The 19,740-nt window shown below is 32.6% G+C and overlaps 1 protein-coding gene across 1 annotated transcript in view; it reads right to left on the bottom strand.

Moving 5' to 3' along the window:
• Positions 1-1,082: 1,082 nt before the first annotated feature.
• LOC126881745 (uncharacterized) overlaps positions 1,083-19,740 on the bottom strand; it is a 106,557-nt gene continuing 87,899 nt past the window's right edge. The window contains exon 3 of the mRNA XM_050646216.1: positions 1,083-1,296. Within this exon, the coding sequence (XP_050502173.1) occupies positions 1,083-1,296 (214 nt within the window). The remainder of the gene's footprint in view (positions 1,297-19,740) is intronic.

Raw genomic sequence — 19,740 nt, 5'->3', positions numbered from 1 at the left:
ATGAGAGAAAATGAGTAAGTAACTCATTTTTTTTTTAATATTTTAAGTGTTTAAATATTTTTTATACGTTCATTTGATTGACCATTTCTTTCTGCAGCAATACATTATAGCCACCTTAGTGTAGTGTGCCGTGTAACTCTGGTTTGTTGTAACTCTCTTTATTATTTTTCAAGGGAAAATTATTGTAACCGTTAACAATACTGAATTATTACCCGACAAACATAAAATAAACAAGGCTAAATTGGCAGAACAACAAATAAATGAAATAATTTCAAATAAAATTTTTATAAATGTGCTAATAATCGAGAGAAAAGCAAAGATATTTTAACTATGTCACACATTACATTACATGTCATAAATCAGAAAGGTTTCAAATAAAATCGGCTGAGGATTTTACGAAATCTAAAAATAAAATTTAAAAAATGAAACTGAGTATTGTTGAACTTGCTGAGGAAGGAATATTTTCTAAAACTTTAAATAATGCACTTAATAGAATATTTTAGCATAGTCACAACAATTCGAAATATAAATAGAAAAACAACTAGTTTGATATTATACAAGTTAATACCAATAGTACGAGAGCCAACCTCTCGAAAGACAAATTTAGCATGTAGTATGTGCAAGAAAATTATCTTTTATAATATAATATGCTTATTATTTTTAACATTTTTGAAACTGTCAAGTGCAGACCTGAAAAGGAAAAAAGGGTCAGCACACGTGCATATAATCAGAAAATTTTTAAATTTTGCCACAACTCTTCCATTGTCAGTAAAAGGTGGCGTCGTTCTCGTTGTTGGGCCCAAGGAATCTACTTGCAGTAGATTACATAAAAGCAGGTCAACATATCCTATCATAATGTAGCTATTCGGTGAGATGAGTTTCTCGATGAGAGCTCGAAGCATCACAGCCAAATTTAATTATTACTTTAAAACAGCTCCATCTAAATCAGTTTCACATAATGACATTAGATTTGAATTAAACAGTTTAGCTGAATCTCAGCAAAAAGGTTTGACCAAGAAATTATTTCCCTTACCTGCTCTCCGAGGTCTATTCTCACCTTTTTATTACTAAAATAGCTGAATCTACCTTGCTTGATAAATTTTCGTCACATGTTTGGCCTTGTGTCTCTCCATATACGCTATTCTTTCTACAGCATCTGTAATCTCTGTGCTGGCTATCATACTGGTATTTAAAGCAGTATCTGTTAGCCTCAATCCAAAATCCGCCGCCACATGTCTGGCTAAGTAACTCAGATATTTTTCACATATTATGTTTAATAACTTGTTCCGTTTCTTCCTGTCAGGCCACAAAGAAACATTTCTTAATACTTTTTCTTTTCTCTGTTATTTGTACGTGATCTCATCCCTTTCTCTATACCAGTCACCAAGTGTGATTTTTCAAACAGCAGCTGCAGTTTCTGGTTTTTCGTTTACTCTCCAGACTTCACCTATCTATCTTGCGGATAGATTTTTTTCTTTTACCTTTATCGTTTTTTTATCCTTGTTGAACAAAGTCAATGTCCCCCTTTCATTACCACTTACTACTGGACGGATCACGCTTGGATCACGACGGATCACGACGGATCCTACTAACAACTATGGACTTAAGAAAAAATACAGTAGACTAAAATAGCTTCGATTAGACACTCTCATCCTGGTTTTGATCTTCCCCTTAACATGAGCCTGAACTTGCTTTTATCTCTGGAAACTCTTTGTCCCGTCTTCCTAACATAAACATGGCATACCAGAGCTATATATAGGCGTCTTCCAAGTACCTAATAATCCGGCAAGTTTATCCTTATCATCTGCATAAGCTTGGAGCTAGGTTTGGTATCACACTATTAAACGGATTTCACCTGGTTTCCATCAGTTTTTTGAGGAGTTCCCCAGAGTTTGACATTCAAAACAAAAGTTTAAAGCTATTGCTTCTACCAGACTGATATCATTATAGATCCAATACTAGTACATGTGTGTTTTTTATAATCAAAGCATCTTAGATAGATGCTTTTACTTATAAGTAGTAAATTTTGTTGAGTATAACTTTGTATTTTTGTAATATAATATTAAATTTCAGTCTTAGCTACCTGAAGTTGTCATCTAACACCGCCTAATTACAATCCTGCTCCTTGTTCTCCCCGTCTGCTATCAGACTGACAGAATTCTGTACATGTTCCGATTGTAATTCCGCAGCTTCTTTGCTTAATTTATAGACCATGTTCTAATTATACGCGCGTCCCGAAAAGGTCTTGCCGAGCTCACTCAACTTACTAATTATCCAGCTCTCTTTATTCAATTTTATAGCAGACTAATAAATCCAAGAAAGAGGGAGATAGCAGCGACTTTAGAAGGTCTCTTCTATTGGAAAACTGGATATACACAAATTGGATATAAATTAAATTATTATTACGGTCGCGTTTTGTAGTCAAGAGACATTTTTGCGACCCGGATGAACATTCGGAGGCAACTTAATTTTATTTAACTTTATTTTTTTCTCGAAATATCGAGAAAATAATCCAGATGACCTCGACTTAGAAAATGAAACTATTAAGAAATGTGACCAATGTACATATTTGGGGGTAAAACTGACAAAGACAGGACGAAGTGATGAAGCCATAAAAGACAGAATAACCAAAGGAAAACAAGTTATAGGTGCGTTGAATTCAGTATTATGGCAAAAAAATATAAGACCGGAAACGAAAAAACGAATATATAATACCATATTAAAACCAGTAATCGTCTATGGCTCAGAAGTGTGGCAGTTATCACAAAAACTTAAAGGTAACCTATTGGCAGTTGAAATGGATTTTTGGAGGAGAGCAGCGGGAAAGTCTAGATTAGAACATGTGAAAAATGAGGACATCAGGAGACAAATGAAAGTACAAAGATCAATTATAGAAGACATCGAAAAACAACAACTAATATGGTACGGACATGTTAGACGTATGGGGGAAGAAAGACTACCCAAAAAGATATTAGAATGGGTACCACCAGAGAAAAGAAAACGAGGACGACCACCAACAACATGGATCCAAGGAATCTCAAAAGCAATGTCAGCAAGAAATCTATCTGAAGAAGACTGGCAGAATAGACAGGCTTGGCGAACGGGAACCCAAAGGCGTATTACGCTGTGAACGGGATATATATATATATATTTTTTTCTCAAAGTTCTTAAGACTTATAAAAATTAATTTAATAATAATTGTTAATTCAGCTGTCTGCAGATGGTATGAATCACTATTCATTGCTGTTCGAATAACTTTATTCGCACATTTAAAATTATTCATAAATATTTTTAATTTAAGAGGCTACAGTAGCGCGTCATCAAAACGGAAAACGCGTTCCAAGATTGCGGCTTTAATTTTGAATATTTTTTTCGAGATATTGGCACACATATTCGTAATATAGTAAAGAATGGTGGTACAGAGCCCAATTTGAGAAATATGTTAGTATGTGGAAATTACTCTATAATTAAATACGATATTAAAAAAACGAGCCTGTACCGCCATTAAGAAGAACAAAAAAATACACTATCTTCAAATAAATTTTTTATTACATGCCCAGATTTTGTGTCACATTGGAGCTACTAAAATTTTTTATTTCTAAGAAGAAAGAAGAAATCGAACCTATAACAACTAATAAATGATTAGTAGAGTTCGGATTTAAAAGCATACAGAAACGCAAAAAAGCGCTTAAAAAGCATAACAATTTTACGAAAAAAAGCATTTTATTATAAAAAAAGCATGAAAATAAGCATATAAATTTTGACAAACCTTTTTTTTTAAGAAAATATATATAATTATCTCTAGGCTTAGCTTAAGAACTAGTAAAGACCTATTATAAATTTAATAATAAAATAGATAACAAACAAAAATGCTTTAACTTAATTTTTATCGACACGTTTTAGATGAAGGAAAATATATCATCTTTGTTTAAAGCATGAAATAACTAATTACTCATTTAAAAGTTCTATCGTAAAGTTTCGGCACCTATCAATCAAAACATTTTTGTATATCTAAAAGCTTCTTTCAACGTCCACATTGGTTATCGGTGCATAGTTTTACTTTGCCACTACTGCCGGATCCATGTTTATATCTTCAACGTATTCTCAATTTAAAACTGAAAACATTTTCTTCATCTTTTGAAATCCTTAGTTTTTTGTTAATACATCTTTAAATTTTGTTAATACTATCTGACCAGTTTTTCCAGGGATACCTTCCATCTTTTTTTTCAAAACTGTTTATTTTTTGGATCGACTCAACTAATGGCATTTGCTGTTTCTCCAAATATTTTATTGTTTCACTCACAGAACAAAAGTTGCTATATAATCGATTTCCTAGCAGTCTCTTTAAGTTCCAATACGAAGTTTTTAAAATTTTCGAAATATTCGGCGTAGTATAGAGCTGCATCTAACCATTTACCCCACCGAGTTAACACTGGTTTCGGTCGTAATGGAATAATAGGGAATCTGTCTCTAAAAAGTTGCACCCTTAAAGGAGCTTTATTGAATTTTTTTTCCATTTTTTATCAACTCATTAACAAGTGGAAATTGCAGCCGTATAATCTCAGCAACGCGATTCAGGCCGTGTTCTAGACACGTACAGTGATTTAAATTTGGATAAAACACTTTAAGATTTGATGCCGTTTTGATCATATTGATATTTGATGAGTCGAAAAGCATTAATACTATTTTGTTGGTGGGCATAGCCTCGGGAAGACAAAAATTTGCTAAAGCGTCATTTACGAATCTTGGAACTGTATTGTTATTTATTGCTTCTAGTTCTTTTGAGCACACTAAATAACCCTTCATCAAGATTGCTTCGTGAAGTACGCCTATGAAGTAATTAGCGACGTATCTTTCACAAATATATGTAGCCTCGTCCACAGCAAACCAGATGTAATTGTTTCCCACTAGTGTTTTTACTTTTTTTCTGGTTTTATTTTAAATGCAATTAACATATTTTTTCGCAGAGTATTTTCATCCGGCACATGTCTTCAATAGTAGGTACCTTTCCAAAAATTATTTAAAACTTTCATTTTGCAATTTATTTAAAGGGAGATCAGAGTCCAAAATTGCACTACATAGATCAAAATTAAATTTCTTCTGTTCGCAAATGCAAAAAATGATAATAGTATATAAAAATGTACCAGATAAGCACAATAATTTAAAAAAAGCGTAATAATTAAAAAAAAGCAAAAAAGCATAAAAAAGGGCTGTCAAAATGACTTAATTTTGCATATTTCGTTCATATTTAAAAAGAAAATAGTCTTGCTTGTATTATTTACCGTAAGCATTATGCTTAGAAATCCGGACTCTACTGATTAGGCAATATAGAGAAATAGTCACTGTCATTTTGAGAAATCTGCGTCAGAATTCTAAGTGTAATAGCCATAGACATATTACGGGTAGACAAGGCATACTGAACAAAAAGGCGTAACGCAGAAGCAGTCGATCGGTAGTCTATCTATCTCTTTTAACCAAGCGATCCACCGCATGTGACAGATAAAAATGGGTGGACCACTCAATCGTTAATATTGGCGTTACACCTCGATGCACAGAACAGGCCATACCTTGCCTAATCTACTAGTTATTATATCTATGGTAATAGCACGATTCTCTTATCTGTTCTGTTATCTGTATCGATATCTGTTCAGTGATGTAATGTATTATTTTAAGAATTCGTTAGTGTTAATTCATAGGGAAGTAGTGTTTATTTATAATTAATATGTCTATTATATTTTTGTTTAATAGAATTCTTCTTCTTTAAGTGTCATCTCCGCGACGGAGGTCGGCAGTCATCATAGCTATTCGAACTTTAGAGACGGTTGCTCTGAAAAGTTCATTTGATGTACATACGTACCATTCTCTCAAGTTGCGCAGCCAGTAATAGAATTAAGTTGTTGAACTATTTGAAAAAATAGATTATTTTCAATTGTGAGTTTTATAGGTTAGTATATTTTACGTAAAAATATTTAGAATTATAATGCGAGTATATTGGGTTTTAGGAGGATTTTTATTCTAGAAATGTCATCAGTAGCTTAAAATTTCAATTTTTCTTACGCGTTTAATAAAATGTTCACCTATTTTGGTTTATTTCTGTAAATATTTATTTACTAATACCTAATAAAATTGTTGTCTATTGCTTCCATTTAGCGCGCCTATGAGTAAATTGTCACAATTGTTGATCTTAGATAATGTCAAATATTCCCATTTTTGCCAAACTTTCGCAGAACTTTCGAAAAAGAGAATGATCTCCCGAAGTTATATTGATGACGCGCTACTATTGTCACTTAATAATAGATACATAACTCCACCTTTGACAACATTGCCAAGATTGTAAATATATAAAACAGTCTTTAGTGTTCGTGTGTACCTACAAGACATGTTTTTAAATAAAGACTTCCCAAACACCAGGCACCGGCCTCAGAGCAAATAAAGACGAAGACCAAACGACATCTCTATTTAGGAGTTCTCAAAAATTCGTCAAGAATTCACTGTACACCATACGTTTTCAATCTGTTGGGATGTAGGTAGAGTAATATTTTTAATGTTACTTTATGTGCTATTAGATTGAAAACAATATTTTATACGATAATATTTAATATTGGTACTGCCATGGTTTTCAGTGACTAAGCAATATTCGTAGCGAGAACAATCCTGTACATTAAGTCGTTCCACCAATGCATCGTCCTAAATTTCCATCTATTCCTAACTCGGTTTAGACAGATATGAATAGATATATTTAATTAACTTTGGTAGATGTTTATTTCCCATACACATTTATATCGACCGTTCGTTGTTTCCCATATAGTTCGGCTGTTCTACACCGCCAGAGCGTAAAGTATATCAGTAGAGCGTGAATCTGTCACAAAGTACAAGTATACACATACATGCACGCTGAGGGACGTGCCATATCTGATTTATTCATTTCGGAATCAAAAATTTGAACGCAGTGAACGAACAACGTTAAGAAGGATTCCAACGGAGCGTGTTAAGGCGAGCTTTGCGAAGTAGAAAAATGTAATAGAAAAAGATAAAAACTAAAGACTGAAATCAACTCTACGTGAAATAGCGAATGTTCTCTCAAAATTTGTGATTTATAATCCTTAACGTAATACCGAACCCTCTAAGCGTTTTTGCGGAGTTTTGGTGTTAGTTTGGTTTCTTAACACGATTCCGAGCTTTGAACCACATACTCTGCAAATTTTAACGTACAGTGGCCAGTGATACTGAACACCCTGTATCTTCCAATTTATTACTTATATCGCTATGGGTGGTTGTTCTGTTTTATAGCCAATGTCTTTAAAATTCGTTGCCCTCTGGGGGTGACTGCAGACCTTCTTCCACACTTCCAAATCGTCACAATAGGACGTTTTTTACTAATGGACATTTTATTACTGACTTATCTCTGACTATATTTTTGACATATCTCTGACATCAATTTCATCACACTCTCATGAAGATTTTCAATTTGGCATTTCAAAAAAGAATTCTTAAAAAGAAAAATAAGAAAACTTGGGTTACTAAAGGAATTAGAATTTCTTGCAAAAACTTAAGATCGTTAAACTACATTAAAAAACATATAATATGCAATGATAAATTTTTGATATATTTCTATAAATATAGGTCCATATATAGGAAGGTTACTAAATTAGCAAAATGTATATCTTTTAAATCTAGAATGGATAATGCCAATAATAAACAAAAGGAATCTTGGCGTATAGTTAATAATATTAGAGCTAAAGTTCCCCAAACTACTGATGTAGTCTTGGACTCTGGTGAGCTGAATGAATATTACTGCTCAGTAGGTCCAGAACTCGCTGGAAAAATTGATTCTTCTTCTAATCCAATGCATTTTTTAAATGGAGTAAACATTACAAATTCTTTTTATTTTCTTCCCACTAATTCGGATGAAATAAAAAATATTATACAAAGCATTAAAACTCCTATGGCTGCAGGTTGGGATGATATCCCATCTAAAGTATTATCCCATCTTCCTGATCATGTTCTGAAAATTTTAGCGGACGCAATTAACACATCTTTTTCAACAGGTCACTTTAGCGATTGTTTAAAATGTGCTAAGGTTATTCCTTTATATAAAGGTGGTGACCACGATTTACCTGCTAATTATCGTCCTATCTCTTTGTTACCATCGCTTTCAAAGATTGTAGAAAAATTGGTCAAAATCCGAATGATGACGTTCTTACAAAAACACTATTTACTTTCTTCTTGCCAATTCGGTTTCCAGTCATTAAAAAGTACATATGATGCCATCTTCGAATTCATGGAAAAGCTATACTTAGACTTAAATAACGATTACGTTGCTGCTGCAGTTTTCTGTGATCTATCTAAAGCCTTTGACTGTGTCAATCACAAAATACTTTTAAATAAACTGGAAAGATATGGTTTTAGAGGCACTACTCTAAAGTGGTTCAGTTCATACTTGGAAGACAGATGCCAGTCTGTATCAATCAATGAGCGCTATTCTAGTAATATCTTTATTAATTGTGGCGTACCTCAAGGCTCTGTCTTGGTTCCTATCTTTTTCTTGATCTATTTTAATGACATAATTAACCTCGATATTAATGGCCAGTTTACTATATTTGCAGACGATACCACAATTTTATGGCAAAACAAGGACTCTAAGGTACTGAACAAGATTATTAGTAGTGATATGCTAAAAATCTTAGAGTGGTGCAAAGCTAATCATTTGACATTTAATTTTTCAAAAACCAAATTAATTTCTTTTAAGAATGATCTAAACAATATTACTCTGGGTAATGAAGGCATTTGTTCTGATACTGTTAACAAATTTTTAGGTCTCTATATTGACAATAAACTTAAGTTTGAGCAACACACTGTATATTTAAGCAAAAAGATATCATCGGGTTGCTTTGCTGTCAAATCAGTTGCACACCATTTGGATTTCAAGATTGCAAAAAGTGTTTATGTGGCCCTGATTGAATCTAATTTGAGATACGGTATTGCCTTTTGGGGTAGCTGTTCTCTTCATCATTTCAGTAGAATCTTTATGCTACAAAAGAGAGCACTTAGATATTTATGCAGGGTCAAGTTTGGTACATCATGCAGGCCTCTGTTCCGGAAACATGGTATCTTGACACTTCCCTGCATATATATCGTTGAATTAGCATGCTTAATTTTTAAGAAACATAAAGAGGATATTCGGACAGATTCCCTTTATAACACTCGTCTAACTTACGTTATTCCACTTCCAATTCCCTCTTCTACACTAATTAAAAAATCATTTATTTACACTGGAAAGAAAGTGTTTAATCACCTACCACTCAACATAAGATCCTCAAGCAATATTTTTGTATTCCGAAGAGCAATCAAGAAGTTTTTATTATCTAAGTGTTACTATAGTATCGAGGAATTTTTTGAGGACAGTTGCGCTAATTGATGGCTTTTTTTATTTTTTTTTATTATGGAAGTTTTATAGTTAGTATTTAATGTATCTTGTACTGTGTTTGTACTATACCGCGTGTTTTATAAATGTTAACTCATTTTTAGAAACAATAAATTTTCTCTCTCTCTCTCTCTATATATGGTATTATCTATGTATATATACTAAGGATTTCCACAGTTTTCACTGTATTCCTTCACTCAACCGTTCTCTCCAGCTCTTTCTGTCTTGCCAGTCCCCTTCCTGTAGATTTCTTCTCTCCACTGCTTCGTCTACTTCATCTCTGAAGGATCTTCGGGGTCTGCCTCTCTTCCTTTTTCCTATCGGGCTCCACTCTGTTATTCGGTTTATCCACCGATTTTGGTCTGCTCTTCTGACATCGCACGTTCCTAAGAAAAGTGTAATAAGTAAAAATAACAAAATTTTTCAGGAGAGCAAAAACAATTTTTGTCATTTTTAAAATGCGAATAGAAGACCCCGTAAGTGAATTTATATATTTGCAAATAGCATTAAAAATAGTAAATAAATTATTATTTCTTAATATGCCTAAATATCTTTATGAAACAAAACGGTTTTGAGATAATGAATCATTTTAAAAAAAATTGATATGTAACAGTTTTCTTCGAAAAATAGTTACAATTTATATCAAAGAATTTAAAGATACAACATATTTGAATAATGATTTTTATTATAAAACGGTTTTTAGCAGCATGTAAAAACAGTATAAATTGAAAATATCGCCTACTAAATTATTCTTGGATATTTCATCATAATTAATCATAGAACACTTGGCAATACTTGGAATATTACAAAAAAAATTTATTTTCAGTAGTATGTATTTTTAATAAGTTTGTAATTCATTTGATACGTCCCTGTAGTGTTTAATAATTGCTGTGCATTGAAAGAAAAATCCCCAGAAATTTGTAATTAATCGTACTTTGATACCTAATCAAATATCATATCATAACATACACATAATCCATTAGCTGACTAAAAAGATCACAGGGTTGACGGTTGTCGTATCTATTTGAATCAGATGACTAAAACTTTTTGTAAATATTATTTTGGAATGATTACTTCGGCATAATTATTTAAGGTATTTTACTTTTGAACCTGAATAAATCAAATATTAGGAAAATCCCCTGAAAATATTGGAAAGCTATAATAATATTTGTTATGTTAGTGTATAGAGATTTATTTTTTTGAATCTAGTGAAATTCTAGTGATTTTTTAGTCTTTTATTCTTGTGTGTAATATTTTGAGGCCCGTCCGATGAATGTTCTAAAAACAAATCATACATTGATCCTAAAGCCTCAAAAATTACATCTACAGATACAAATAATAGCCTTATTCGCGGTACAATCTCGATTAGTCCCGGATTTTCCCGTGAACGAGACTATTATTACATTATTCTAATACACACAATAAATATATTTGTCAGAACTTACCGAAGAAAATAGTATTATCTGAAAATACCACACTTTTCGGCGGAAGTGAAGTGATAAAACTGAAAGATATTCCGATGATCAGAGTAACAACTCGAAATATTACGCTCTTGCTCGGAAAACACGAAACAAAAGTATATGCTCTTCCAAACTAAACAGCAATAATTACAAATATTACACTTTTCGTCGGATGTAAAGTGGAAATATTGGCAAATATTCCGATAATAAGAGTAGCAACTCAAAATGTTACACTTTTACCGGGAGAACACGAAACTAAAGTTTACAATATGTACTTATAAGTAACACGGGAGAATACGAAACTAAAGTTTACAATATGTACTAAGTAATAACTACACTTATTACACTTTTGATCGGAAATACAGCGGAGTGCCACAATGATATCACGATAACTGCGTTTTATTACTGTTTTCTTCGGAAAACGCCGATGAACCTGTTCCGAAGAATAGTGATTCTTTCGCCATCTAGGCAATAATTATCGAACTAAAATTACTACGGGTTTCTTCAGAGATAGAGCATTAGATATACTACCCGTTACTGTAGAAAAGTTAGGATCGAAAAAATTTTGATTTATTAAACTATTCTTCTGATGCGACATGTCCGTACCAGGTTAATCTCTTCTGTTCGATGTAGTCTATTATGTCTGAGTTCACTCCCATTCTTCTCTTAATCTCTATGTTATTTATTCTATCTCTCCTTGTTACTCTGCAGCTTCTCCTTAGGAATTCCATCTCTGTTGCTCTTATTTTATTTTTGGTTTTCTTATTTATTGTCCAATTTTCACACCCATAAGTGAGGATACTTCTTGTCATGGTATTATATATTCTTCTTTTTGTTTTTATGCTGATGTTCTTATCCCACAGTATCGGGTTCAATTTTCGTATGCAGTCTCTTGTTTGTCCTAGGCTATTTTTTATATCTTCCTCAGTTGTTCCTTTGTTTGATATTATAAAACCTAAATACTTGTACTTATCTGTTCCTCTGATTTGTTTACCTTCGTCTATTTCCAGTTGTTTTATTTCTGTATTCTCCGTTGTTAGGTATTCAGTTTTCTTTACGTTTATTTCCATTCCATTCTTTGTATATTCATGTTCCAGTTTCCTCATCATAAAACTGAGGTCATCTTCATCTTGTGCGATCACTATTTGGCCGTCAGCAAAACTTAGGGTATATAGATACTCATTCCTTACTGGTATACCCATTCCTTCGCACTTTCTTTTCCATGGTTTCAGGGTCTTTACCAGGATTATTTTGAATAGGGTAGGGGATGTGGAGCAGCCCTGAAGTAGTCCCTTTGTCGTCTTAAATGGACTGCATATTCGATTGACCATTTTAATAGCTACTGTGTTATTTTTGTAGAGTGCTTTTACTGCTTTTATTAGTCTTTGTGGGAATTATCTAATACAGCAGAAATAAAAGAAATTTGCTCAACAGAAAAATATTTACGTATATCCCTCTTAAAAAATTCCAATAAGAGATTAATCGTTTTGTTTTATGATTAGAAATTAACCAAATTTAAAACTAACATTAATATAAATCAATATTAATGAGTCTCTTAATTTGAACAGGAACTGTTATGTCCTGGACTCACCATTTAAAAAATTATATTACCTCCCACATGAGACTTATACATGTTGAGTCACTTGAGTCAGACAACTTTTCTATTTCGAAAAATTTTAGTTCGTAAATACAGAGCTTTCTACACCTTGATGCATCTGACAACTAGAGTCATACATTTATACCCTGATACCTGTTTTTTCAGGAATATTTGATACAAATATTTACAATTAACTGGTAATATTGTCCGAGAAGTTTTTAAGAGTACACCAGTGGTCAGACTCATCAAAGTTTAGAAAACTCTATATTTACAAAACCCCTTCCAAAAATTTTTCGAAATAGAAAAATTCTCCGACTCAAAATGAATAACCGAATAAAAAAATCTCACGAGGGAGGCAATAATTTTTGTTAATGGTGGGACCAAGGACTATGTACATCCACAAAGTACAAGTATGTATACACATGCATGCACGCTGAGGGACGTGCCATATCTGATTTATTCATTTCGAAATCAAAAATTTGAACGCAGCGAAAGAACGTTGCCTCCTTCTCGACTCGATGAAATATTAACTGCCTTTTGAGGTTACTTGTGTCAAGAAAGTGATCGATTTCTTTATTGAAAAATTGCACTGCTTCAATAGTTCAAATTGACAAAGTGTTTCGAACATCAATAAATTTGAGAAGAGTGAAATGTTGACGGGAAAATTGAATTGAATTGAAATATGAAAATGGGCACATTAAAAATGAAACAGGAAGAAAAACAGAAACCAACATCATTAATTGATAAAATATATTTCTCATTCTAAAAAAAAATGAGTGTAATTATAGACCTGGATTCCGCGTACCAAAAAAAGTTAATTAATAGCAAGCTGAAAATTTGTTAATAGCTTAACGGTGTCTAGTCGGACAATCTTTGATGTACGGGAACACTGGAGCAGGGGAAGTTTTAATTGTGAAACAGTTTAAAAATTTGGAATGTCAGATTACGAAAACGTCCCATGTATTCTGCCGGACAAAACATCCAATTGATGCGTTACCCTTTCATTAAACTCTCATGTAAAAATCAGACTGCTATTACTAACCAACATGATTCCTGTCATTTGACATGTTCTTCGTGTTCCACTCATTAAAATGCCCAGTTAGTGAAAAACACCAGTCTGATTTTTGCATGAGAGTTATTGAAATGGTAACAAATCAATTGGAAGTTCTGTCCGACAAAATACATGGAACCTTTTCGTAGTCTGACGTTCCAAATTTTTAACCTGTTCCACAATTAAAACTTCTCCTGTTCCAGGGTTCTCATATATCAAAGTTTGTCCGATTAGACACCGTTAATCTATTAACAAATTTTCAGCTTGCTATTAATCAACTATTTTTTGGTACGCTGGATCCAGGTCTATTAACCACGTTGTCATTAGGGACATTAATTAATACAGTATATTCATTCACTATGCATTACAATTCTTAGGGATTATAACTAACGCCATGGCGACGTTCAAAATCTTATTGGGTGAGGGGACCATTTCTCTATGTCATTTTGTGTGTCTCTTTGCTTCTGTCATCAGATCACTCTTTTCCATTTCCTCCTGTGCTTGCTCTGAACTTTCCAGTCTTTAAAATCCATTGCTCTTATGTCTTCTTCTACATCATCCAGCCATCTCTGCTTCTAGGTGTTCCTGTACACCTGGGCCATAGTCCAGGTGTAGGGGACTATGGTCCAGTTAGTTATTCTTCTCAGAATATCTGAGTGTGGGCCTGTCTCCTATCCATTCTAAGCGAAGATACTTACCTTATCTGACTATATTTTCTACCTTAATTCTTCCTCAATCTCGCCGTTTGTTTTCCTTGTTCTTTCTTTTTAATCGTCGTTTTTTTCATACCATATACTATGTAACAGGTCGTATGAAAGTTTTATATAGGTTCATCTTTGTTATCTTAATTAGACTCTTGCTGTTCAGCATATTTCTATTTATTCCATATGTTTTCTTGTCTTCAGAATGAGTTCCTCTGTTCTGTCTTTTCCCGTTCTCAATATTTTTACGCCCAAATAGCTAAAGGTTGATACAGTTTCAACGTACATAGTTCGAATAATTGATGGATTCGACCGTTACTTGATGGAAGTTCATTTTATATAACAATAAAACACTGAAAACGTTTTTTTTTTCTATACTTCCGCAAAATTTATTACAACTATGTGACTACAGCTGTTTCGGAAGAGTGCCGAAAAACTTGAGAAAGGCACGCTGCCGAAACAGCTGTAGTCACATAGTTGTAATAAATTTTGTGGAAGTATAGAAAACAATAGTCGAGGAAATGAAGCATTTTGGCTCGCAATTTTTTCATCCAGCACGGATTTGCTTGAAATTTTCACAGAAGGTAGGGAATAGTCCAAGGATAATTTTCTATATCATGTCGCTGTACGCTAAAACCTTGGGGGTGGTTGCCACCCCATCTCGGGGCGGGCATTTTTTATTACATTTTATTCATGTAAATCGATGTAAAACGTAATTCTAAGAAAAAATGTTTTTTACATTTTCTTCGTAAAACTAATATTTTTCGAGTTATTCGCGCTTGAAAGTAACAGCTTTTCGACGAAAAAATCGACTTTTTTAGAAGGTTTTTTGAGAATACCTCGAAAAATATGCATTTAATCAAAAAACTTACAGATATCAAAATTGTATCTTTTAGTAACACAAACCAAATTATTTTTCTGTAATATCTTTAAGATTAATACGGACCAAGATACAGCATGTTAAAAGTTAGCTTTTTTCGTAAAATGCATAATTTGAAATATTCAAAGCCAAATAAGGGAAAAACTTTGCATTTTTTGAGGAAAACTTAAATAATATTTTTTCAAGTATAAAGTTAGACCTTTCAAAAAATAATAATATAAAACTTCTACCGTGAAAATTAAGCGACTTATGATCAAAAAAAGGTCGGTACCTGCTTTTTCCTATGAAAAAATCAGTGAAGACAACCCTCTAAGTACCCTCCTAATTAAAAATTGGTCTGCACCTTTCTGTAATTCCTTTTATATTTATACTATTAATACACTCAAGAAGTTTGACCTATTTAAAAGGCCTAATTTTAGAAAAATTGGAGTTTAAAAAAAATTAATTTTTTGGAATTTCCCATGATTCACCTTTTACTTCAAAATATCTTCGAAAATACTGGAGATAGGAAAAAAATGATTGATTACTAAATTGTAGCTTTTTTAATAACTAAAGTTCTCTTGTGCATAGATTTTCATTACAGTGAACTGTTAGCGAGATATAGCTGTTTAAAACCTCTATTTACGAGCAAACACCTCCTTATTCGAGCCATTTAAACCCACCCTAATTAAAAACTAAGGGATCTTACGGAATTTAGTTTACACAGTCTTATAACTCTTCTAAAATCGTACAAAGTCGTTTTTGAAAAAACTTTTTATCTCCAAAAATGAAGGAGCTATGTTTATAAAACCATTTTCTTTTTCGAAAAATTCGGATAGTCCTCTTACGGATAATTTTCAACGTATGTATCATACCACACAACCGGTTCGTATACTGGAAGATGACAAAAAACTATTTGTATTTGTATTTGAACATATTTGTAAATTCGTATTTTTGTGTAAATAAATGTTTTTGTAATTCCTTAATTCTACTTTTTTTCTGTATAGATCTATTAAAATTTCTACTTATAAAAACTCTAATGTTATTAAGGGTGGTTTTTAAGTGTTAAAATAGTATGATATTATATCCTAAAGTATAAAACAATAATTATTTAACCAGCCAAATCCAAATTTTACCCATATTAAAGTTTACAATGTTTTTATATAATTTTTGACAATAAGGGGTAGTTTATACCCCTAAAAATAATCAACGCCCTTAAGCATGATATAGAATATGAAGTACAGGGTGAGATGATCCTAATCCCAAATTTTTATGTAAATCGATGTAAGCCGAAATTATGCTTTTAGGATAAGTAAATTTTTTATATATAGCTCCAACAAGGGTGGTTAACTTTGTTTACGCCTTTGTTTACTTTCATCTGATCATTGCTGTGGTGTATTTTAGACTTACTGTTAGCATATATGTTAATTTTTTTGGGATTCCAAGATTCTTTAGATTTCATTATCGTCCGATTAATTATGTTAACTGATAGACTGATGCTGAAGATACCTTGGACAGCAAGAAAACTGAAGAGAGAGTACTAAGGAGGATAAACAAAGATAGAGAATTACTAATGACTGTTAAACACTGAAATGTCTTTAGGACATATTGAGAGGAAATCGATATAGAATACTACAAATGTTTCTTAAAGGCAAAATAGAAATAGTTCGGCAGATTCGTGCAAATATTATAAGAATTGTGCATTTAATGATAGAAGCATATAATTTGGACACCATATACTACACATATAAACGTTCAAATTTAGATGAGAGGCCATCTCAGATTTTGCCTTTTACAAAAATGGCGGGGATTCAAATTGGCGACTATACATATGTGACTAATAGCACGATAACTTTTGAACGAAAAGTCCGAATTTAACCAAATTTGGTACATAGGTTCTTTTTTTGACGCAAAAGATCGAGGTCTTGAAACGAAAGAATCAGTTTATCAGAAGTTGTGTTTTTCCCGATTTTTTTATGTAAAAATATGTTGTTTATTTTTTCAATTCTTTCACTCTGTATATATTAATTTTTCAAAAAGTAATACCGACATTTAAAAGAGCGTAAATATATTTTTTAAGAAATAATTTGAACTCTTTAGTTATATTAATTACCAATTAATAAATGCATAACGTATCTTCACATGTACCTATGAACCTATGTGCGACAGATTCGTGCAAATAATATAAGAATTGTTGTGCATTTAATGGTAGAAGCATATAATTTGGACAACATATACTACACATATAAACGTTAAAATTTAGATGAGAGGCCATCTCAGATTAGGCCTTTTACAACAATGGCGGGGATTCAAAATGGCGACTATACATATGTGACTAATAGCACGATAACTTTTGAACGAAACGTCAGATTTCAACCAAATTTGGTTTATAGGTTTTTTTTTTGATGTATGAGATCGAGGTCTTGAACCGGAAGTATAGGTTTAGCAAAAGTTGTGTTTTCCTGGTTTTTATGTAAAAATATGTTGTTTTTTTTTTCAATTCTTTCACCCTGTATGTATTAATTTTTCAAAAAGTTAATACAGCCATTAAAAAGAGCGTAAAAATATTTTTTAGGAAATATTTTGAAATTTTTAGTTACGTTAATTACCATTTAATAAATGCAAAACGTATCTTCACATGTACCTATATGCGGCAGATTCGTGCAAATATTATAAGAATTATTCTGCATTTAATGGTAGAAGCATATAATTTAGACCACATATACTACACATATAGAGGTTCAAATTTAGATACGAGGCCATATTAGTTTTTGTTAATTTTACAAAAATGGCGGGCATTCAAAATGGCGAATATACATATGTGACTAATAGCACGATAACTTTTGAACGAGATAACAGATTTCAACCAAATTTGATATATAGGTTCTTTTTTTTGATGAATAATATCGAGCTGTTGAAGCGGAAGAATCGGTATACCAGAATTTGTGTTTTTACTGTTTTTTTTTATGTAAAAATATGTTGTTTCTCTTTCAATTCTTTCATCCTGTATATGCTAATTTTTCAAAAAGGTAATACCGGCGTTGAAAAGAGCGTAAAAATATTTTTTAGAAAATATTTTGAACTCTTTAGTTACATTAATTACCATTTAATAAATGCATAACGTATCTTCACATGTAGGTACCTATGTGCGGCAGATTCGTGCAAATAATAATATAAGAATTATTGTGCGTTTAATGGTAGAAGCATATAATTTGGACCACACATACTACACATACAAAGATTCAAATTTAGATATGAGGCTATCTCAGACTTTGTCTTTTACAAAAATGGCGGGCATTCAAAATGAATCTGCCGACCATAGGTACATGTGAACATACGTTATGCGTTTGTTAAATGGTAATTAACACAACTGAAAAGTTATAAATATTTCCTAAAAAATATATCTACACTCTTTCCAATAGTGGTATTACCTTTTTGAAAAATTTATATATACAGGGTGAAAGAATTGAAAAAGAAACAACAAATTTTTACATAAAAAAACAGTAAAAATACAAATTCTTTTAAACCGATTCTCCCGATTCAAGACCTCGATATTATTCATAAAAAACAACCTATATACCAAATTTGGTTCAAATATGACGTCTCGTTTAAAAGTTATCGTGCTATTAGTCACAAATGTATAGTCGCCATTTTGAATGCCCGCCGTTTTTGTAAAAGGAACAAAAACTGAGATGGCCTCGTATCTAAATTTGAACCTTTATATGTGTAGTATATGTGGTCCGAATTATATGCTTCGAATCTGCCGCATATAGGTAGGTGCATGTGAAGATACGTTTTGCATTTATTAAATGATAATTAACATAACTAAAAAGTTAAAAGTTTTTCCCAAAAAAATATTTTTATGCTCTTTTCAATGGCGGTATTAACTTTTTTAAAAATTGATTTATACAGGGTGAAATAATTGAAAAAAAAAAACAGCATATTTTTACATAAAAACCAGGAAAAAGACAACTTCTGGTAAACCGATTCTTCTAGTTTAAGACTTCAATCCTATACATAAAAAAACCTATATTCCAAATTTGGTTGAAATCTGAAGTCTCGTTCAAAAGTCATCGTGCTATTAGTCACATATGTATAGTCGCCATTTTGAATCCCCGCCATTTTTGTAAAAGGCAAAATCTGAGATGGCCTCCCACTACTACTACATTGTTTGATTTGCTTGTCTGGATAATGATCAGAAGAAATGCGTACAATGTGCTTCCCCGTTTAGGATTTTGTCCTCTTCAGGGTTTGTGGTGAATGTTTGGAGTTGGCAGCAAAAGCAAACAGTCCGAAAAACACACTGGGGCAAGCGCCGTGTCCTGGTGTTCTTGGGTCCTTGGTTATGCCGGACGGTGGTGTCCAGAAGGCTAAGAAGTCAACAGAGAAGAAAGTTTGATGGATTGTTGTTGGTTCCATAGACATTTACGTGTACTGTCCGTGCTTTGCTCTCGACCAGTCTCCCTAGAAACCATTGTACAACGACAGGCGAACCTGCGTCCCTCGTCGGCGGTCAGGAGGTGGCTTTGAGCGCAGCGTGGACAGTGAGCGTTCGAGTGGAGAAAATAGTTGCGGCTATTTTCTTGGGACGAACAGGTATAATTGTGCAATGAAGTTGGGAAACCGCAAAAAACCAACTTCTCCCTGT

The sequence above is a fragment of the Diabrotica virgifera genome, chromosome 3, assembly GCF_917563875.1.
Source record: "Diabrotica virgifera virgifera chromosome 3, PGI_DIABVI_V3a".
Lineage (NCBI taxonomy): Eukaryota > Metazoa > Arthropoda > Insecta > Coleoptera > Chrysomelidae > Diabrotica > Diabrotica virgifera.
Note: the sequence above shows the minus strand (reverse complement) of the source record. Positions and strands in the feature narration are given on the sequence as shown.